The 24,827-nt window shown below is 34.7% G+C and overlaps 1 protein-coding gene across 5 annotated transcripts in view; it reads left to right on the forward strand.

Moving 5' to 3' along the window:
- The window catches only part of LOC115215943 (histone deacetylase 4), a 335,866-nt gene that overhangs the window by 264,852 nt on the left and 46,187 nt on the right, over positions 1-24,827 (forward strand). For 2 of the 5 annotated variants that reach the window (XM_029785321.2, XM_029785323.2), the window contains exons 8-12: positions 2,984-3,118; positions 16,737-16,837; positions 19,764-19,886; positions 21,390-21,525; positions 22,100-22,265. In XM_029785321.2, the coding sequence (XP_029641181.1) occupies positions 2,984-3,118; positions 16,737-16,837; positions 19,764-19,886; positions 21,390-21,525; positions 22,100-22,265 (661 nt within the window). The remainder of the gene's footprint in view (positions 1-2,983; positions 3,119-16,736; positions 16,838-19,763; positions 19,887-21,389; positions 21,526-22,099; positions 22,266-24,827) is intronic. The other 3 variants (XM_029785322.2, XM_029785324.2, XM_029785325.2) reach the window with 3 other exon arrangements.

The raw sequence follows: 24,827 nt of genomic DNA on the forward strand, positions 1-24,827 counted from the left end.
TTTGAACCAAGTTCAAAGCCAAGTTCCAAACAACTGCAATGGCGAAATGTATGCAGGAACTAATAATTCATACTTCTATTAATCTCAAAGTTGCGTGTGTGTGTGCATACACACACATGACAAGGCTTTTTTCAGTTTCCATGTACCAAATTGACTCACAAGGCTTTAGTTGGCTTGGGGCTATAGCAGAAGACACTTGCCCAAGGTACCACACAGTAGTACTGAACCTAAAACCATGTGGGTGGAAAGCTTCTTACTACACACACACACACACACAACACACACACACACACACACACACACACACGAAGAGGTGCAGAAAAGTTCCTGGCTTTAGGTAAAAGAAAATACAGGAAGATCAGTTAATTATGATTTTATTCAGTGTATTCCCCTCTCAGATTCACAAACTTATTGCAGCAGTCCTTCAATTTTTGTTACCCCTGTAAAAGAACTCAGAATGTTGGGCCTCCAACTGGGCCTTTCACCACACCCTTAAAGCCTGGAACTTTTCAGCACACCCTTGTGTGTGTGTGTGTGTGTGTGTGTGTGTGTGTTAAAAACAATTTAACTTGAAACTGAGGAATTACTCAATACTTTTTCATGGAGTCCATATTTATTAAGTTTTGCTTGGAAAATGTTGATACTGAATTCAAAGTTTCCACGTCCTTGTCTTCATCAGGCAGTCTGCTAAAAGCAAGCAAGCCAAAACTTTACCTATAGCGGAACAGTAAACTCTGCGTGTGTGTGTGTGTAGGTTCAGGCATGGCTGTGTAGATAAAAAGTTTGCTTTGCATCCCTGTAGTTTCAGGTTCAGCTGCACTGCACGACACCTTTCTATAGCCCTGGGCCAACCAGTTTGGCATACAAGAATAAAGCCTTTTGTGTGTGTGTGCATGTATGAGGGTAGGAAATGTGTTTGAGAACAATAAAACAGCATGTTTTAGTCCCCAGGTTGTGCCAGAGCAGGAAGTTAGTTATAAGAATGAGCTTCATCAAGTGATTATGAGGATAAAAAAGACAAATAAACAAAGTAGGAATGTATTTACAGGAAAATGTATAGAAAAATTATCGATTTTTAGAGATCATTAATGCAAAATTATACAATTTCATTACTATTCTCTAAAATATTCTAATTGACTGGCCCTGTCCCCCAAAATTTCAGGCCTCATGCCTAGAACAGAAAACAATATTCTGAGACCTTATTACATAATATATAGGTTTATGGAACCAGTCGTTGCTCATCCAGAACATCTGTAATGATAAGACTATTGTATCATTTCTTTTGTTTATTTGTTTTCTCAACTTTCCATGTAAATACATTCCTTGCATCTACTTATGTTTATCTCCCAGTTTTACTTGTGTGTGTGTGTGTGTGTGTGATCGTATGAAATCTCACTGGATGCAGTTGTTATTTCTCTGTCAACAAATCCCCGCTTTCGAAGACAAGTGGAATGTAAACTCCTTTACATGTAAGACAGGGTTAGGGTTTGCTCACTGGAAAACAAACCAGTTGTAAAAACAAGGGGCTTCTCCAACAAATATATTGTCTAACCCATGCTAGCATGGCAAAATGGACATAGAATGAATGAAGAAACAAATGAATATATATAAAATTTAAAAGATTTCTCTTGAAAGTATCAATTCTAAAGAGTTGTTTACCATTGGCTGTATTTAGGATTAGTGCATTAGTTTGAGTATTAACCAGGCTTTGTAAATGTATTTCTATGAATATTAGGGAACAGCTTATTCCGATTCCTGTGTTCAAATGTGGAGTGAATGTTCAATCTGTCTTAACTGTATTCTCGGCCCCTACGGTGTACATTATATTTACTGACAGCAATTCACAGCATGTATAGATTAACAATCAGGCCTCTAGACTTGTGATGTCTCCAAGGAAAACAACGCACTGGGCCCTATAGTATTCATTAACAGCATTGGGTCACTTAATCCATGGCACACCCAGACAACTGCTCTGCATGTCCATACCTCAACATACCTAATCTATATTTTAAATGAAATAAGATGTTGTGATCTTGATGCTTTTTGCAAAAAAATATTTGTAAAAAGAGCTTCAACCTGTGCCCAAAGTTATGTCATAGTCTGGCCAAGAGAATTTACTTCTTACAATTGAAAATACTGTAGCAAGCAATAGAATCAGAACCACCAGGCAGAATGAACGTCCAATGCATTCTTAATCTCGCTAAAGCCATTTCACTTGACTGCATCTAATAAATGTACTTGAGAAATGCATGACTCTTTCAAATATGTAATTTAGCCACCTTTAGAATACCGGCTCTTATGCTGCCTCCTAAAAGGAAACAAATATTAATGGACACATTGAACCAAAGTCTATCAATACATGTGAAATTGTTTGTTACATATTTATCTTTTCAGTTTCATTTTTACATTCAACTATTCTTTATTTTGTGGCTTCTGTTTGACTGCTTAGTAAAGTTTAATCTGTGGAAAATTGACAAATCATACTGTGTTTATGTGTTTAATGAGTTGTTTAAATTACTTTTCTTCTCAATCATATAGGAAGGAAGCCATTCAACATTTTCTTTGAAAAGATAACTGTCATTAAATTATGGAATTTAAAAAGAAATGTTTGCATTTGTGTAACCCTTGTATATAACTTCATGTTTATTATTTATTTTAATTTTATATTTATTTTTAATTTTACAGCTTACCCTGACAAAAATTTATTTTATTTCTCTGTGTTTTGAAATTTCACAAATTTCTATTGACTGTTAACTGTCATATATACATACATATATATATATATATATATATGATGATGATGATGATGATGAAGAGACACCGTTTCTTTTTTTAATATGTTGAATTAATTTTTACATGTTGGTCAGAATTCTGCTGCCTACTACTACTACTACTACTGCCATCATCACCAATCCCAGTAGCTGGTGCCAGCTACTTGCCTCTAGGCATGCTTGTAACAGTGTTGTCATGTTCTTGTTTGCAGCATCTGAACCTAATATACTTAAAGTGCGCTCAGCTCTGAAACAGAAAGTTATGGAACGGCGCATAACACACAGTCCAATGCTGCGGCGGAAGGATAAAGGCCCCTTGCCGCTCAAACGCAAATCACCTCTGTCAAGTATGTATTTATGTGGCATAATAGATACAAATACTTTCCAATCATATTTATTACACTTATTATTATTATTATAAAAAAAAAATCATATTCTATATATTAGTTACTGTTCCTTTTTCTGTCTCATGTCTACATAAATACATGTGTGTATGTATATATATATATATATATATATATATATATATATACATGTATATATTTATATATATACATGTATGTATTTATATATAATATACATGCATGCATGCATACATACATAATCACACAGACATGCATATATTTGTAGTCTTCATGTTTGAGATAAATTGAGCTCTTTATAGACTTCAGCAATTTGTGGGCGTGTGGAACAATCCTCATCGTTGCTGTTTGTAAATGCATTGATAGGTCAAATTCAAGCAAATGAAATGCAAGAAATTAATAAAATAGAAATTTTGTTTTTAGTTACTATGTTTGTCATGCAGCTAAAGTGGATTTTCCCGCCTCCCTCCCCCCACCAATCAAGTTCACTGTTAATTGAATTTCTGTTAAGATGACTCAGAATTTATTGCTTGATATTGTTTGTACTCATTCATGGTAGAATTTATAGACTTTAGGGGTTAGAATTAATACTATTCGCTACAAATATTACTGTTATTTGTTTTATGTATAAACTTATTATTATTTTGATTATTAGTTATTGTTGTAGAAAGTTTAAAACCTTTGAATTATTTTGCCTGCTTTTGAAGAATCAATCAGAGAATAGGGGGGAAATGGTGTGTCAATAATGCAAGAATTTATAAGACTTCAGTTTTTTTTCTAAATCACATTTTACCTTTTTGAATACAGTTTACAGATGTCTTTAGATCAAGTTACCACTCTCTGTCTGTCTCTGTGTGTGTGTGTGTGTGTGTGTGTGTGTGTGTGTGTGAGAGAGAGAGAGAGAGAGAGAGAGAGAGATAAATGAAAATATTTTTTTTTTGTTCAATGCAAGCCAAAAGATTGATAATGATTTTGATTCAGTGGTTGATTGCCAGGTGTTTTTGTATTTGCATATTTTTTTAAAACTTATAATGAACATTTTGAACCAATCCTATCTTCTTATTCCCTTCCCATGCAAAACTGTTCATTCGAAGACTTGGCATTAGATATTTCTCCTCAAATCAATGGACACATTCCCTAAATTTTAGGCCTTTGCTCTTAAAAGATGTCACTTTGGAATTGTAGAGATTGTATTTGATTTCTTAATTGAATGAAAACTAAACGTTTGAAAGAAACCAAAATCCAACTTGCTATATTTTTCATCATTTTGCCAGGTTAGCATTGATGAAATGATTCTGTAGAAATAAATAAATATTAATCTGTGGATGCAGTTATTGTGAGTCTTAACCAGAACACATTTCTCAGTTTTTAACTTGAAATGCTGTTTGTTATCAGACAAATTGATGTAATTGAATTGTGTACCTTAAACTCAACTCTCTTGTGCTATGTTTTAAATAAGATCAGTTTTCATAGTAATTATTTTTATCCTGTCAACATGAAAATCATCAAAAATGGGTTTCATGTTTAGTTTCCCTAAATCTAAGAGTAATTTTCTATTTAAATTCCTGAACAGAAATTTAATCTGTTGTTTACAACTGCAATTTGTTGTTTACTGTTTGTCAGACAATTTTGCTTGTATCATTTATTCTTGCATCCAGAACAAAATTCTACTGGTTGTTCCACTTCCTGAGATTACTTTTGGTAATCTTCCTGTTGTTTTTCTTATTAAAATCTAAATAGACCTTACTAAATAACTTAGGTGGATGCATACAGGTGCACTCTGATTCATTTCATTTAGGACAATGGATATGACTTCATCATCCTCAGATACTCACATTTGCTTTATAACTTCAAGCCTGAAGTCAACCATTGTGCTGCTCCACGGTGCATGATGCGCAATTGATCTCTCTCTCTCTCTCTCTCTCTCTCTCTCTCTCTCTCTCTCTCTCTCTCTCTCTCTCTCTCTCTCTCTCTCTCTCTCTCTCTCTCTCTCTCTCTCTCTCTCTCTCTCTCTCTCTCTCTCTCTCTCTCTCCTCCTCCAGTCTACCTGACTGTAAAACACAGCATCCAACTTTAAATAGTATTATTCCAACAATTGGCATCTTATGTGAATATTGGAAAAGTATCCGGCCTATGTTGATATAGAAGACCTGTAAGAGAAAGAAAAAACATAAGTGTGTGGGTATGGCATCCAAAAATTCTTTGGCAAAACCATGCTGGCATGAAAAAGTGGATGTAAACACCCACCCCCACACATGCACAATGGCCTTAGAAAACACATAGTTGTGAAGTGAACTCCTTAACGATAGAGCCATGCATGTACTTTCTAGCCTTCTCTCCCTCTCTCTATGTATGTATGTATATATATATATATATAGAGAGAGAGAGGTTATAAGAGGTAATGGTGTCAATAAGACCCAAAGGTGTCAGGTAATGCTGAGTAAATGTTATGGATAGATCATAGTTAAGCTCCAGGTTCTGTGATTATGCGAATAAAGAGTCCAACGTAAGTCATATATCAGCATGTGACAGAGTCAATGTAGAAAAGACCAAAGTTCTAGAAAGTAGGAAGGGGAACTCATCACACACACCTCCAGGTAGGTAGCCCTGCCCAATCTGTAGAAAAGGTGTAAATAGAAACTCCATAAGATGTACCCAGTGTAAGCTATGGACACATAAGAGGTGTAGCAACATCAAAGGAAGATTAACCGGGAAAGATAGCTTTCATGTGCGGCAGATGCACAGGGGCAATAGACACCACAGATACTCAGAAAACAGATTCCATCACACTCTGTGGGGAGAAACTAGAAGTAGTTGATAGCTTCTGCTACCTAGGTGACCAAGTTAGTAGTAGGGGTAGATGGTCAGAGAATGTTACCACTAGAATAAGAATAGCTTTGGCAAAGTTTAGAAAGCTTCTACCCCTACTGGAGACAAAAGGTCTCTCGCTCAGAGTGAAAGGTAGATTGTATGACGCATGTGTGTGAACTGCCATGCTTTATGGCAGTGAAACATGGGCTGTGCCTGCTGAAGACATGTGTAGGTTCGAAAGAAATGAAGCTGGCATGATCTGCTGGGTGTGAAATGTCATTGTGCACACATGGCAGTCTAAACGCCCTGAGAGAAATGATGGACATAAAAAGCATCGGATGTAGCGTGCAAGAGAGACTGCTGTGCTTACCTTTGATCATAGGGTAACCTGCTGTGCTTGAGGAGATCTATTGAGTCAAGTACATCAACATCAAAATAAAAATCAAATGGCTGTGCTTTCTTAGCCTGTAATTTATTGATGGTAGATGTATACTGGTTTCATCAAAGACTTATTCATTGTTAATCCAGAAGTGATCATTACCTGAATAAAAAAACAATTAGATGAAGCAATCTACTAATGTTTGTTAATTTTCTTGAGATAGAAATGGTAACTTGACATTGTGACTGGAATTAGCATAAAACCTGAATGGATGTCTGTGTCTGTGATTTTCAGTAAATAAGAAAGTAAAGCATCAAATTTTATCAGATTTAATAAAGATAGTAAAGAAAGGCTGAGAAAGTTCATCAGGAGATATGAAGCGCCAAAAGAGAAACTCTTTTTTTCTTTCTTTTGGCATCAAAATTGAACACTCAACAGTAAAAAAGGTTAATATGATTGTTAGTATGCTCCCCCTTAAAACCAAGCCTGATAATGTTTGTGTTAATAATGTTGAAGATAATTGTGATACTTGCTTTGTCTTTGTGTGTGTGTGTTAACATTCAGTTGTGACACCATTGCGAATAAAGGAATAATATCAAAGACAAAATAGAAACAATTTCTCCCATATGGCTGACTTACAATTAAATAGCCAAGCAAGATAACCTGCAAAAAATTGTGCATGAATAGAGGAGTCATATGAAACATTGAATTAGATTTACTCCCTGAAATAAGAGGATCAGTGCAGAGTTGTGCACATAAGTATTTAAAGATGGTGAAAATTAATGGTACCAGATGCAGCAATAAAAAAATAGCATTAAGAACTATTACAGAATAAACAAATAGTTTTTAAGAAAAGAATTCAATTGACTCAATACCATTTGTCCAGTTCTGAAGTACAGCTTCAGTACAATACACTGGAGGATAAGTAAATGTAGAAAGACTAAATAGGAACTGCCAACAACTGCAGCTCAGACAAACCCATGACAAGGGAACAGAGCCTAAGTACAAATACGTTAGCAAATTGAGCTCAGTGGATCTTGAAGAATACAAGCAAATGTAAATTGATTAATATAAGGAACATAATTATAAACTATTTTGTGTATGTGTGTGTATGTATACAGTTAAGTATGTGTGTATGTATGTACTCTTCCTTTATTGGTGGGATCAACAAGAAAACGTCCACCATACAGCAGAAGAAAAGTATTGTTTAATAAAAAAAGGATGTTTATTTTGAGCCTGAATCATTGCAGGATAATATACAATGTGCTAAACAAGCCCATCCAATTACTGTAGTATCTGAGCATGAAACTTATAGTAGCTCATATTTAATTCCTGTATTTATAAAGTATTTATAAGAGAACCGCAGTTCTCTTTCTGTGGAATTATTTTGTGATGCACATGGTAATCTTGGAGGCAAAATATGAATTCACTCGTCTATATAGATTTGGATGTGCTGACTATCTTCTGTTATTTCCGATGGCGCTGGATCGGGATACAAAGGGTAGGTTCATAGCATTTGCAAATTTATAATTTATCGGATTGTGGTGCTGATGACGGGAATGAGTTTTTTATAATTCTAACCCAGAAACGCGTCCACAATTGACCAAAGACTGTTTGATTTCGTTATTTTTCTTCTTTTGCCTATGTGAGTTACAAGTAATGTTATATGTGGAGTAATATTTGCAGTAAAAAGGAATAAGCGGTATTTGGCTGCTATTTCTAAATTTTTGGTATACATATATATATATAAACTTTTTGTAAAAGTTACTACCGATAATGGTTCTCTTTCCATACCAAAACTACTTGGTAATAATTATTAATTTTAAAATTAATAATTATTCACCCTTATATTAGTATATAAACACACACACACATATATATATATATACATTTGTATATACACACATAAATATATATATATATATATATATACCTATATATAAAAGTAATTTTAGAGACAGGACCACCTTCAACTCCATCAACACAGAAAAGTTTTATACCCAACCACTCCATAAAATGTTAAAAATTAAATCTAATACTAACTATATCTATTCTGAGTCTTCTATTTTCCGTTTATAAGACTACACGTGTTTCATGAAAGTACGTCGGTATTGGTTAGATGCGAGGTATCTAGTTTCAATACTTACTCGGGTTGACATGCTCCCAATCCTCAGGTCTGGATTCCTCTACATTTTTCACTACCCCTATCTCTTATATACTTCCATGATACTCTGTATCTTCAATATAATCTTACTTAACATGGCTCTGCATGTGTAATGGAGTTTACGAACACACACGTGTAATGGTATTTGGGAACACACACACACACACACACAGCAAGGTAGACAAAAAATTATTTCTTTACTAGATTTCCAAATAAACTGCCATGTTCCTCTCCCTAGATTTAACTTCAACTTGTTTGGGTTTTTTTTTATTTTTGTAAATTTTTATAGTGTATGTTTGTTTATTTTTCACTTTATTGTGAAATGTTAAAATGATGTATTTTGCTGTTTGTCAACTTGTTTTAAATAATGAAAATATTTTTCTTAAAATAATTGTCACTTTCGGATTTTTTCGATATTTTGTCTGTATTGTAGTTATTAGTGATTGTATTTTTCTTTATTAGCCTTTATGTTGTGTTTTTCATTCCATGTTTCATGTCGTAACAATGTGTTTGTTACATATATGTTTATTGTTGTTGGGGTTTTTTTTATCATTTATTTTAAAAGAAATTTTGTTTTCTAGCTTTATGCTTGGTGTACAAATTTAGAATGTTTCACCATAATAGATAAGACTTCCAAATGTTTACTTGTTTGTTATTATTATTATTATTAAGGCAGTGGGCTAGCAGAATCGTTAGCACGTTGGATGAAATGCTCAGTGACAATTCTTGCAGCCCTTTATATTCTAAGTTCAAATACCACCAAAGATGAACTTTGCCTTTCACCGTTTTGTGGTTGGCCAAGTACTAGGGTTCAATACCATCAACTAACCCCATTGCCCAAAAATTCCTGGCCGATTGTTTGAAACGGTTGTTGTTGTTATTTTATGTTACATTCATGTCATGATCACCTTTATTCTTCATTCAATCAACCAAAGTTCTCTTCCTCTATTCATTAACTGCTTTGTGCCAATGGGTGAAATCCTTGGCACCCATCATCATCATCATTATTATTATTATTATTAATTTTCATTATTCATAAATTTTGTTAGGTTTCACTTAAGTCATTAACAACTTCAAATTCAATAAGTTCTACCAGCATTGGAATGGTTTTAGTCTTTCAGATATTCGCCTTTTCTCTAGTGTCTCTCACATGTTATCAATGCTATCATCGTTATAATTCACTTGTCTTAATCAGAAATTGTCTATTTTTTCCCCTTTACTTTTCCTTCATTTCTCTTTTCTCTCTTATTTACCTTTCTCCTTTTTGTTTTTCATAAAAGAAAGAGGGATTCAACTTTTCACTTATTAATTTTCATAGCAATTACAAAGATTGAAAATTGACTTATTTACATCAACACCTCTTTTAATTCAGGAATAGAATACAGTTTATGTGTTACAAACGCTTCTTCCATACATCCTGCATTTCGTAATTTGTTTCTTCCTTTCTAAAATGTCCTCTGCTACTAATTAACTACGTATAAGTGTCTGTGCATAGCCATTCTTTCCAGAATGATCTAGTTTAACATTGCATCTTTGAAGGATGAGATGTCTTTATAAGTCTGCCATCATAATATCTCTTGTATGTTCTCAAAGGACACTTGCTTACACCCCCACTCTCTCTCTCAGAAATTGTTGAACATTTGGGTGCCTAATACTCTTCTGGAATGGATACTTTAGTGTCATGGCAAATCTCTTACACACACGCACGCACACCCACACACATATATGATATGTATTTCAGATATATATATATATATATATATATATTTAAAGGTCTGTATAGAATTTGCATTTACATGCCTGTTTGTGAACACACATTAACAATAGAAATTCTTTTTTAAATCACCTATTTCCATTTTTTCCAAATATTAATAAGATCGTTAATTCATTAATGGATTATCAAAGGAAACAATTCTATTTTGGTATCATTTAAACATGGGATTCTTAATCAAACTAAAACTAAATTAGATTAACACAACGAAACACTGTGTCAGTAGAATTACATATGAAAACACTGAATTTCTCATTGTTTTATTGTAGTAACAACCTACGGCTCTTGAATCATTCCTAAACTGTTCCAACTGTAAGATTTTCAAAGGGATGTTACACAATTGCTCTCTTTTGTTAGGTTCGTATCAGAACTCTAATAGCATTATACAACAGCAACGCCTTTCTCTATAAACTATTACTTTGTACAAAATGGAACTGGATGAATAGAAGCCTCATCAGCAGAGAGAGAGAGAGAGAGAAATTATTACTGCTGTTTGGCACTTTGAGCAGCTCTACATGTTGGACTACATCTTAGTTAGATATCTATTCATAACAGCTAACCTATCTGAAATGTATTTCATTTATATCATCATAGTATACATCTATTAAATCGTTGAATAAATCACGTTTTTTTGTCCAAAAAGGGACCATATTGCTCCAATGCAGTTTCTGGACTCCCTCCCTACTTATTTATCATTAATTCCTTTTTTTTTTTTTTTTCAACTGCTGTTATTTTCATTCATTAATGAACATTCAGATATCTGACAATAAGTGTGAAAACTGACATAATCATCAGATGTTTTTTTGTCCTGGTGCACTGCAATGTTGATTCAAAATAGTGTCAGACATCCAGCTCCTATGGCGTTCATATATTTGGTAATGAAACGGGAATCTATTAATTGGTCTTTGCTCATGAGATTACTGTGTTGCTTTGTTGACCTTATGTTCCAGCCTTTCTATTGTCTTCCTGACAATGTATTCCATTCTTCCATCCTAGACAATCTTCTGCAGTAAGAAGAGTATCCAACTGTAAAAAAAAAGAAAAAAAAAAAAACTGTAAACATGTCCCTAAATTTGCAAAACTAGCTAACCCAGATCATTATAGGAAATTGGGGGTAAAACAGCTCTCTTTGCTTCTCAATCATTTTGTTCCCTTTTCTTCTTTCAAATAAATTTCCCTTCATAAAGTTAGTGATAGTATTCATATATAATATATATATATATATATATATATACACACACACACACACTCACTTTTATATTATTGGGTACTTTTTCCAAATATGTATATGAAACTATATAAACACACACACATACACACACCCATATATGCATGGTGTATGTAGTGAATGCAGCATGAAAACATGGATGTAAAATGCTGATGATATCTATCTCGTCTATCTACCTGTATGTGTGTGCGTGTGCATGTGTGCGTGCATGTGTTTATATGTGCACATTTACACACGAATACATGACTAACCAGTTCAGGTCACTTTTCTTATTAATACGCACACACACACACTAACATACACACACACACATACATCATTGATTAATATTATTATAAGGCATTTCTTTATTTTTTGTTTCATTGATTGATTTTTTTTTTAAATTCCTTATTTTCTACACCAATTCTGTAGGGATTGATTCTGCATGATCTTGTTTTTGTCTTTTACTGCTGCTTGAAGACTGCAAATAATTTTTGTTCTCATTTTTTATCTTGTGAGCATGTTTTGTTTCTGTTTTTCTTTTCTTTTTTTTTTACTAATTTAAACTGTATAAACTGATGTGTATACTCACACACACACACACACACACACACACACACACAAGATTTTGATCAAATATCATTTCAGCTAAGCACAAATATTGTTTGATTTATAAATCAAAACCTGTTGTAGTGTCAATTAAGTCTTTGTTTAATAAAACAAATAATAATCTCATTTGATTAGTAGTAGCACAAACTAAGATAGTCTTTTAATGAAGACCTTAATCACCTGTATAGTTTTCCATGTTAATTATTCTCAAATCATTAGTGCAGTGTTTTGTGAATTTATTGAAAATCTTAAATTTACATATTTTCTGCTTTGTATATTTGTTGAGCAAGAAACATCTGGAGTGTGTGTGTGTGTGCATGCATGTATTACTTGTAGCTAAATTTCAATAGGTTGGTTTTTAAAGTGGCAGAGAATGTCGAAAACTTAATTTTGAAAGTTCACAAAAAATGTGCCATTCAAAAACGAGTTCTAAAGTGTTTCAAGATATTACTTAAATGCCAAATATATAACTAAATGAGTAATGTGTTTGGTCTAGATGTTGCCAGCAGACGTACAAGGCTGCCATTATGTGAGCTTTCTCAAAGGTGGCTGACTTGATCCTCAGTAAAACAAGGTATTGTAACGGCCAAACAGGGTAGCATTGGGCTCAGGACCTTAATGCTCATGAAATGAAAAAGCAAACGAAATGCTTTCTAATGAATGTGAATTTCTTTAAAGAAAAACTCAAGAAGAGAAACACACATTCTTTTGTTTTGAGAGTTTTCCTCAATGTATCTTTTATGGTTTGTATATTCTGAAGGAAAACCAAGACCAAATAAGTAGATACTTATTTCGATTATAGAGTTAAAAAGAAAACTCTTTCTAATGTAAAGAGACAGATTTTCCTAAAAGAGAGCTTGATACTGGCCATTACTGTGGCTGCTTAGTGTCTCACAAATAGATAGGAAGATATTGACTTCATTGTGGAATATACAGAGAGTAGGTTGAGGTGGGGTGAAAAGAAGGAAGCATTTCACATGACTACTTCAGTCACTGGAATAGGAATAAGAATGGCTTTGAAAGAATTTATCCCAAGTAAAACCATCAGAACTTCTTGTTGAAGAAATCAAATGGTTAGGGAAGCAAATGGAGGACAGAATAATAAAAGAGAAAGCTGCAATTCTTTCAAGTATTGTTGAAAATGTGTTTTATGCATCAAGTTGGGTTTAGTATTGCATAACTCATTTGCTTCGTTAAGCATTTGATAAAAATTCAATTCTTGTAGTCAGCACAAATAATGTCTGCAGAAAATATGCACCACTGAGATCTCTGGCATACTGATAAGAAAGCAGAATTTTAGATGTACAAGATATGTTGGTTTGCTTGGCAGAAAGAGCAGCTATAAAAGGAAGATGGAATGTTCAGATAATTTGCTTAAAGTATTTCTCTTTCCTCAGTAACATTACTAACACTGAAAGCAAATCAGTTAAAACACAGAGAGGGTGGTAACAATGCTAGATTGGAAATGTTTTTTAAATCTTGCCTCCAAATTTTAATAAATACAATACCAAGCAGAAGACTGAATATATCCAAGTTCTGATGAGAGAATTTTTTGAAATGTGTGTATTTCAGACAATGATCTACCAGTAAAATACTTTAAATTTCTCTCTCACACACACACATTCACACCACACACACACACACACACACGCACACACACGCACACACACACACACACTCACACTCACACACACACACTCACACACACACACTCACACACTCACTCACTCACGCACACACACTCACACACATTCACACACACATTCACACAAGCACAAACACACATGTAAAGCACACCTCTGATCTTTCAGATGTTCTTTTGCGAATGCAGATGTTGCTTCAAGTAACTGGTAAAGTGTTTCCTTATTTCGTAGTTTGTGGGGTCTGTTCAGAGTGCTCAAAGCAGGTCATGTGACTGGAAATGCTGGAGGTCCTAAGTTCAGTTGCTTGGTTTGAGATGTAGAAAAGGTTGGAAATTCTCCATTAGGCATGCCAATCTGTAGTGATAACACTTTGTATTTTCTGTTGAAGCATATTGTGTGCTGGTTCAGTATCTGGAAGTTTTCAGATAGGCAATGACTACAATTATGTGACCAAATCAAATATGGACGAGCTCTATCAATAACATTATAAGTTATAGTGGGGTGATGGTGTCCTTAATTCTTGTGTTTCTAGATATATCAGGACAGGGAAGCAGAATTTCTTGTTGTTAAGGCTAAAGTAATTGTTATGTTGCTTGAAGTTATTAATGGTGAGTGCCATATTGTTCCTCTGGATTAGGTAGTGTGACTGATGCTTGGTGTACCTTCCTGTTGGAGAGGTAATGTCCCATGAGTGGACAAGTGGGTTGATTTTGACAGTTGCAAGGTGACTGTTGGGGTGTTAACATATGTTTTTAAGTGAGGCATTTGGTGGTGGGGACAGTCTAGGCCAGAATAGTATGCATTAAATAACTTATGGTATTTGTATTTTAGTGGTACCGTACAAAAGATACAAATATGTAGAGAAGACATAAGGGAGGGTGAGGGGGAGTGTCTTCTTAAGAGTAATTTTTCTCTATGATTAGCTGTGTCTTTTCTTTTCTTTTCCTATTTTGATGCATTTCAGATAATCCCAGTATACAGTTATTGGTCCACACATACCTATTTACATATCTGTACACACTGGTAAACACATGTAAAAATGTAAAAAAGTTATGGACATGTGAAAAATATGGGTGAAAACACCAGATGTTTTTTTGTGTTAGATTTTTGAAAAGTTTAATAACACACATGACTGGTTTAATTCAATGCTGCTTCAATTGTGTATACGGGATTTTTATGCAGCCCAATGGCTATTTGCCTTAGCAATGGATGTATTATTCATTATTCCCTTTATATCAAAAGTGATAAATCTTGTCTTGGCATGTGGCTGCAAGTACACATCATTGACAAAGCCTGTGTATGCTGGAAATGCATCTGGTATTCTCATTAACTGCTACCAGGATGATTTTTCATTTGCCTCTGATATGTATTGTGTTTTTAACACAGCATATTTTTAAGAGATTTGATCTTGAGTGAAAACTACAGTCTTTCCTACCAGTAACGTTGTGTATGATGCACTGATGGCTATTTTGTTTAAAAGAAGAAAACTAAGGAGTATTAGTGAAGTGTCTCTGTCTTTACTGTGAATTTCTCTTTTCAATAAATTTGGGTTTAAGTCATCTCTGAATTTAAAATCGCACCAAATTTGTGATTTCATTGAGTTTTTTTTCTAATGTTTTTATTGTTTATCATAATTTCTGGATAAATAGAAAATATCTGCAATGTTACTTCTCTACGCTTCTTTAAAAAAATTTTGTGGGGGGAAATGAATGTCAGCAATATCATCTAATTTCTGTCTCAGTGTGAGCTAAGAATTCATTGTATTTATTTCTTTGTTATCTATTTAAAGTGAAGTAGAACTCTGTTGAAACAGGGAAATTATTTGTTTGAACCCTGGTTCTTTGATATGGACTTCCCATTTTCCAGTGATCTAAGTTAAATCTTTCCATCAAAATTCCATGTTAATTAATGTTCTAAGTACTAGCTATATTGTTTGTTATTTCCAAAATTAATTGAAGGAAATTCAGTGTATTTCAACTGAAATTTGGTAACAAAAGAGTTAATGTATAACATTTCTAACCTAAGTTGGGGTGGAATTCTACCATGAAATTCTAAAGAAATTACAGATTAAGCTGTCTAATAAATAAAAATAAATCCAAAATGTAAAAGTAAGACATAACTTTATGGTTCATTGATTTAGTCATGTAAATTATTTGAGCCATCTGTCTTCATTGGTTCATTGAGTTGTAAATTAATTTTTTGATGCCAAATACTCTGGTTCTATAAAAACTAAAATTCCTGTTTCAACACTATCTAAATTAAAATCTTGCATCAAAATATAAAGTTAATTTTCGTTCCAAACTTCAGTTTTATAAATCAAATGGTTGCTGTAGGCTACATATTTTTCAAAATTAATTGAAATAGAGGCAGTGTATTTTAATGATATGGTAACAAAATGGCTAAGCCTGTATACAAATAAATCTCTCTTTGAAAATAGACCTTGCCTATTTCAGATCAACTTTTTTAGGCAAAGATACTTTTAAACAGAATAATAATTTGCAAATATCTAAAAATAAGTAACATGCTCAAAGACTAAGAGGATGCCTGTATAGACTGTTTATGATCGAAAGATAATATTCTGCCATTTAGTATATTCAGATATTAAAATTCTTTATTCTACTAAAGTTGTTTCATCCTTAACTATTTAAAGATAGAATTAGCACATGAATAAAATTCAGTTTCTATTTAAAAGTAGTTTTGATAACTAAGTCATCATTTGTGATCTACTAACAACACTAGGAGAGTTAAACCACCACATTTCAATCTGTTTTGTATTATGACAATTAGCTTCTATTTTTATGATTTTTCTTCATTTTTTTTAACCACAAAGACTATATTGTGAGTACACCTGTCCATAACAAGTTTATACTTTACTTTTTTACTGACTTAAAGCTTTTTTAAAAAGAAAATCCATGAAAATTTCAATGTTTTTAATGTAGTAATATAGTTTAATTCATAATGAAAAAATAAAATCCATGTGTTGTTTCTTCCTCTAAAAGATGCCCTTGTATCTTTTTAGTAGATTCCTCCATATGTAACAGTAACCCAGACTCAGGCCCAAATTCTCCACCAAGTGGTACACTTCCAAATGGAAGCCTAACATCCCTCCAATCAAAAGAGGTAAATATTTCTGGTATTCTCTCTCTCTCTTTTGCTCTTTACACTTTTTTATTGAAATATGTTTGTATCTATATATGTGTATGTATGTATGTATGTATGTATATATATATAATGTATATAATGTATATATATATAGGTGCAGGAGTGGCTGTGTGGTAAGTAGCTTGCTGACCTACCACATGGTTCCAGGTTCAGTCCCACTGCATGGCATCTTGGGCAAGTGTCTTCTGCTATAGCCCCGTGCCGACCAATGCCTTGTGAGTGGATTTGGTAGACGGAAACTGAAAGAAGCCTGTCGTATATATATATATATGTGTGTGTGTGTATGTGTTTGTGTGTCTGTGTTTGTCCCCCTAGCATTGCTTGATAACCAATGCTGGTGTGTTTAAATCCCCGTCACTTAGCGGTTTGGCAAAAGAGACCGATAGAATAAGTACTGGGCTTACAAAGAATAAGTCCCGGGGTCGATTTGCTCGACTGAAGGCGGTACTCCAGCATGGTCGCAGTAAAATGATTGAAACAAGTAAAAGAGTAAAGAGTATGTATTTGTGCTTTTATGATAGTTTAATGAGGCATATTTATAATATATGCCATGTATCTCCAAGCAATCTTTCAAGTTTTGTTTATGCATTAGATATATTTTAAAAACAAGGATACTGAGTGGTGAGAAAATAATAAAAAAAAAGTGACAAAGGTTGACGCAAAAAAATGGAATGAAGAGAACGAAACAAAAGCAAGAAAGCTAAGATCCCTGTCCCCCCTGATTGCAGAAGCCACAAATGATGCAGCTGCTATAGAACAAAATAAGAGAAAATCTGTCAAAGTCTGCAAGAGAGTGACTTGATCTGCAGTTAGTGGTGTCCTCCAGTTCAACAAAAGAAATCTGTCTATGTGTTTACACCTGCTAAAAATTTCAGATCTGGAATTAAGCAGTGTGTTGAAAGTTTTGGATCTAAGAAGAATATGAGATCTTTCTGCTATGCATAAGTTGCATTTCTTAGACCTGTTAACATATGGCTTAGATTTCTCCCCTTGACTGTATGCAGTGTGCAGTTGATCTTCATACTTCATGCATGACTAGCCAACTTGCATTACTTTTGTCAATATACTAGAAAGAAGATAAATGGTTTGCACAACGTTTCTTGAAACCACCTTTGCTTTAACCCAATGTAATTCTTCTTTGCAATTATCTTGAAACATTGCTGTTACTTCCACCTTGAATATGACAGGGTTTATCATGCTTGGTCAATTGGACAAGCTTCCAGATCTCAACACTTTACAACTGGGAGTGGACCATTGGTGACTATATACATATATATATATATATATATATATATATATAGTGTGTGTGCAGGCATGATTGTATGGTTAAGAAGTTTGCTCTTCAACCATGTGGTTCCAGCTTCAGTCCCACTGCGTAGCACTTTGGGCAAGTGTCCTCTGCTGTATGGCCCAGGGGCAACCAACATCTGCCTTGTGAGTAGATTTGGTAGATGGAAACTGCAAGAAGTCCATCTTTTAATACAAATGTACACACACATTTATGCATACACATGTATTATACATGTGAGTGTGTGTGTGTGTGGTGTGTGTGTGTGTCAGTGTTTGTCCCTTCACATTGATGTCACCCAATAAATGAACCTCACCATCATATAAGTGGTGTCCTTCATTTCCAATCTTCCATGAAAACCTGCCCAAGTATGAGGAAACATTCCCCTGCTTGAAACAAGTGATGGTTGGTGATAGGAAGGGCATCCAGTCATAGAAAATCGGCCTCTAACAATTCCATGCGAGTATGGAGAAGTGAAGATTAAAACAATGTTGACATGAAGATATATGACCCGGTAGATAAGCTTGTAAGTTCCATTCCTGCACCGCTCGTGCGCTGTGTTGTTGAGCAAGGCAGTCTAGTCACTAATCCACTGCTGGTGGAAATGCCTCTGCCTCCAGCTGTCAAATCTGCAATATTCCACTGGTTCAAAGGGTTATTGCAGGGATACAATATCAAAGACAGGTTGAAATTTGAATAGCTTATCTTTCAAATACTTCCATCCTTTAAATTCTCCTTTCATTGAATATTCTACTTCTTTTTCTTTTCGAATGCTGAAGAGACGGACTTCTTTGTATGTTGAGATTAGACTGAAAAAGTAAAAGCAAAGGGAGGTAAATCTGTGCCTGCTATCGGGATATGTTTGTATTTTATGTTGCTGAATCGTACAAACAAACAAACAAACACACACACACACACGTGCCCTAACAATAAAACGCAAGCACATTAACTCACATTATATAGAAATATGTTCTTCAACCATCCATTTTCCAAAATTCTAAAAAAATAATATTCTTATCAGCTATTTTTCTTGCTTGACTTTTAGTTGACTTTTGTCTTTCCTTCGTTATATCTCTTTACCTAATCACTATCCTTTCCCTGCTTTTAAAATTATTTTTCTGACACTTAAACTCATTTATTAGGTTTTTATTTTTAATAAAATCAAACTTCCTTCTATTCAGGATTTTAGAAGTAACAATAATTCATTTTTGCTATATAAACATCATAAAGTTTTTTTCTTTCATTGGTTGAATAAGCTGACAGATAAAACTTAAAGTTTGGGTCATCATGAAATTTACAATAAATTTGCCTCTACTTAATCTTCATATGTGTGTATATGCTCCTGTTGCTTAAATGTTTGTGGTTTAAATTATCTATGAATTACATAATACTGTTGACATTTTTAACAGCTTCAACAAACATTGTTTGATAAAAGAGACAAATGTCTGTAGAAATAGATAATCGAACTGTTAAGTGTTAATTCCTTGTTTTGTGGAAGCCTGAAAGAGTTTGACAACAACAACAACAACAGCAACACTTCCTCTGCCTTCTAAACACCCTCCATGTAACTAATTATAAATTTCCATTATATTCCAGGATAATGGTTCCTATCCTTTCCAGATATATAAAAGCAGTATTGTTCAACAAGGAGCAGATATAAGTTTGTATACGTCGCCTTCCATGCCAAACATTTCCCTTGGACGACCTCCAACCTCTACTGTAAGTAGGATTTTGGTCAAATTCTCTATGTAACTACTGTTGGGTTGGTAAACACAAGATTATTAACTTTTATTTTCTCCATTTTTACAGTACTTGAAGCTGATTGCAAACCTAATATCAAATAAAAGATGAAGTTATTATTTTAATCGGTGTTTATCATTTTAATGTTTCCTGTGTGAAATATTGAAATGTTAAATTATTTTGTTTTCCTTATTTTAAAGAAAACTAGGACATAGCTGTCCCCTGCAAATGAGTGTGACTTTGTAACATGAACATTGTTTCAGATCCCTGTCTACTTCCAAGCAGACACAGATGCTCTCTGTACTTTCCATTCTCTCTTTTTTGTCAAACCTAACAGAATTTAGCTCCATTGCTACCTCAAATTTTATTTCTCTTGTGCCATTCCTGATGGCACAGACTTATGGTAAAGAATTCAGAGTTTAGTCCCTTTTCAGCCCTACTATGTGTTTTCACTACTCAGCATACCCAGGTCTCATGCATTGTCTACACACACACACATTTGTTATCACTTGAAATATTCTTGGGGCATATTCAAACCTGTATGAAAGCCATTCACTAAAGAAGAAAAGGAAAAGTTCAAAGATGGAAAAGAAATCTCCAATGACACACACACATGTATCCATGTTTATATGTCTTTTCTGGCCATGTTTGTCCTCTCCCACCCCCACCACTGTTTGACAACCAGTGTTCCTTTGTTTATGTCCCTGTACCTTGCAGTTCAAGTAAAAATGATCGAGTGACTTAAACACAGTCCTGGGGTTATTTTGTTCAATTAAGCCATTCGAGGTAGTGTCCCAGTATGGCCACAGACTAGTGAATGAAACAAGTAAAAGATAAAAGATAAGATGTGTGTGTGTATAATATATGAATTATTTTCATTGAAGGTTTATTTCACTGTAGAAGTATGGTGGATATGAAGAGTTTAAATTTTTGCAAGTTTTACAACCACATAGTCTTTCTTTTATCAACTGTGATAAAAATGATTCTTTGTCAGATAAGGTAGCTCAGGAAAGTAACTTGACTTATTCTAGGCACAATAAAGTGCCAATCAGAGATTAAGAGCTTTTCTAATAAAGGGAGCGCAGGCAAAGGGCCTTTTACATCTCTATGGCCTGTCATTAAATGGTATCTCTCTTCAGATAAAATTTCTTACATCATGTTGTTATTGATTTGATTGCTATTGGGTGACAGAAATACCTACAATACTAACAAATATTTTCTTGAGAATAATAATAATAATAATTAAAAAAAAGAACAAACTGAGAGTCAGTAACCTCTTATAATTCCTCAAATTGTTTCTTAAAATTTCACATCATTTTCAGCCTCATTGCCAGATTTTAAAACTGATATTATTGTCACTGCCATATTTTGTGAGGATAATTTTTTTATTGCAAAAGTAAATAGGTTTGTTAGGACTTTTCAGCTGGAATCCTTTCGTTTTTTGTTTTCACTCATTGTTTATTGTTCAACTTGTCTTTGCAGGGAAGTAGCAGCAACAGCAGCCCTTCATCAGGTATGACTGATGCTGATGTCCGTGCTATGAATGCTGCCAGGTATAACCTGCCATTGACCAGTCATATATTACCAAATACTTTACCATATTACCCATCACGCCATGGTAGGTCACTGTTATTTTGAGGCTTAATCATCCTATTTACTTTCCAGCATCCAATTAATTGAAAGAAAATTATAGAAACCCATCATTTGATTGAAAAAAAGTTATTTAACCCTCTTATCTACTGCTGGTATTTTTCTCTTTTTGTGGTGGCCAAAGTGCAAATCCATTCGGTGACATGCAGAAGGCTTGCAGACAAGTCCCTCTACAAGACCCACATCACAGGAGCCATACACAAAGGGCCAGTAAATTAAGCACCAAAGCGCCAGAAGTTGTTTCAAATCGGCATGGCAGTGGATCAAGAGTAGAGAGTCATTGGGTGGGGGTGCTAACTTGTTAGGGCTTTGAACAATTCTTGCTGGGTCACTTAAGTGAGGATGTCTAATTGTTGAAAACTCCAAAACATGTAATGGATGTAGGTAACATCATTGATGGTGAAACCAGGTGCTTTCCAAGATAATGTACGTAAAAGTAACATGGTTTCATTTTCCATATTGAATATTGTAAACAGCAACAAGAAAATAAAACAATGGAATAAAAAATTCAAAGAAAATTATTTTCCTTTTCTTCTTTTAAGTTATTGATGGGGAATTTCCTCAAAACCAAGCCTTCATGCCTCAGATGAAAGCATTTGAAGAAGGCCGAACCGGAAAATTAACCTCTCCCCTTGTGAGTCCATACTCTATTCCAAGCTCTGTGAGTTCAGGTATTTCCGATGCCCAGGTCGCTCATGCTCGTCTAAGGTAAGTTAACAACTTGTTTTTGTTTTCTTTTAATCCATTTGGCTTGTCAATAATATTCTTTGTTGGCAAAAGATTATGGTGGTGGTGATGTTGGTACCAACATAGGCAGACCAAGCATTTTCACACTATTTGATTTCTGTAACCTCTTTTCAAACTTTACAATATTGAATTAATAATTCTTTTTTCATTTTTTTTTTCAATAACTCTATCACTTTTGCCTAAAATCCAGACTCCTGCCTCTTTCAATGCTATCCACAGGATTTGTAGTCGGATTGGCATATTTTTGTGATTGAAAATATATAAGGTTTATGTATGAATGAAACCTACATAAAAAATGTAAAAAGTTCGTTCTTCTCAGCCATCAAAGAACTAACTTTATTATTTGTATCCTCCTCCTCCTCCTCATCATCATCATCATCCCATGAAAGATGACACTGCTTTTCATTCATCTCTTGATCACTAATATAAAATACCAGTAATACACTGTTATAAAATCAGTTGACAATTTATTTTTGATTTTTGCCAAATGAAAATTACTGCAGAGGCATTGCTGTGTGCTTTAGAAGTTTGCTTCCTAACTACATTGCTTAGGGTTCAATCTCATGGCATGGCACCTTGGGCAAGTATTTTCCACTGTAACCTCAGGTCAGCCAAAGCTTTGTGAATAAATTTGGTAAACAAAAGCTAAAGAAAAAGCCTGATGTGTGTATATGTATGTATGTGTGTGTGTTTGTGTTAATGTCTTCTCGTCTTAACATCACATAACAGTTGTAAACAAGTGCCACCCTCACACAAGTGGTGTCCTTCATTCCCAGTCCTGTCTTGAAAGTATGTCCTGCCAATACCAGCAAGCATTACCTCCCTTGGAAATAGGTTGGTGTTGGTGACTGGAAGGGCATCCATTCATTGGGAGTCTGACTCAGTAAATTCTATCTCACTCATGCAAACATGAAAAACTGGACATCAAAAAAACAGTGATGGTAGTGGTGGTGGTGGTGGTGGTGGTGGTGGTGGTGGTGGTGGTGGTGGGTGATAAGATCTTCACAAACAGATGCTTAAGTGTAGTTTCAATCATGAACTGATCTGCTTTAATTCTATAAAGCTAACTTTAACTCCAAAATTTTGTAAGCTCTCTCCCCCTCTCTCACTCTCTCTTTCTCTCTCCTCCCTCCTCCCTCTCTTAAGTGTGGAATAATTTTAGTTGTGGAGTAATTTTAGTCATTCCTGGTCTGGGCAGTGAGTTGTGTTCTTGGGCAAGACATTTCATTTCATATTGCTCCAGTCCACTCTGCAACAGACTGGCAACTCATTCAAAGGGGATGTTGGGGCCTTAATCACTTACACACTTTAGAAACTGGGTGACTGGCCCTATGACTCCTAGGCCTTGAGACATTCATGTCCAAAGGTTGATGATAGAGATGGATTGCAGAATTGACAGATCACAGGACAATGCCTTCTCCTACCAAGATAATTCTTCATCGTATAATACAAAAAATATCATCAATCAAGTGGTTGGGGGTCAATTCAGTTCAGTAGCCCCCAATCCCCCAATAAATCTGTAGTTGTTCTGAATTCAAATTCCATTGAAGTTTGCTTTCATCCCTCCCAAATATATACCAAAAAACAATATCTTAGGTATCAATACTTCATTCTTTAAAAACATTGGCTTTGTGCTTCAGGGAGACATTCTGATTTGTGGCTGGTGGGGGTGGGGTGGTGCAAGAACAGTGTCACAATGGTAAGCATCCAAGAAATTGTGTGGGCATGGAGAGTATGAGGTGATATCATAGTTCAAGTTCCCAGACTTTAAATAAAAAATTACTTATTTACTTAAGTTTGAACATAAGTGAGTTGAGGACCTTCTACGATTTGTTCAGGATCGCGATAACAATGTTAAAATGGTGACCTTTGAGCTGCATTTCCATTTTGGGAAAGAGATGGAAGTGTGTAGGTGCTAAATCTGGTGAATAGGGCAGGTACAGAGACGGCACCATGTTGTTTTTGGTGAGAAACTCATGAGTGAGAAGAGCTCGGTGATAGGGTGCCTTGATGTTGTGAAGAATCCAATTCTTCCTGCTCCACAGATCTGGGGTCACTTTTGCTGAATGCCCTTCCTCAAAGGTTTCAAAACATTGCAGTAGAACTCTTGACAGTCTGGCTCTGGAGAATGAACTCTCAATGCACAATACCACAGATGTCAGAAAAACTGATGAGCATGCTCTTGGCCGAGCTGTGGCTCTGTCTTGCATTCTTCAGTCATGGAGAGGAACGGCTCTTCCATTGTCATGATTGCTTCATCTAAAGGTCACACCCATAGACCCAACTCTTGTTACCAGTGATGATCTTTGACATGAAGGATGGATTATCAGGAATCAGCAGGTAGAGGACAAATTTGGCACAGACACACTGCATGTTCAATTTAGACATTACAATTGCCTGCACAGACCCCATCCCCCGCCCCATACAACAGACCAACAACATCAGCAATGTCACTGATTGTCTTCCAACGGTCCTCATGCACAAGCTGAGGAATTTCTTCCACATTTCCAAAGCTGACGCCCA

Source organism: Octopus sinensis, linkage group LG9 (genome assembly GCF_006345805.1).
Source record: "Octopus sinensis linkage group LG9, ASM634580v1, whole genome shotgun sequence".
Lineage (NCBI taxonomy): Eukaryota > Metazoa > Mollusca > Cephalopoda > Octopoda > Octopodidae > Octopus > Octopus sinensis.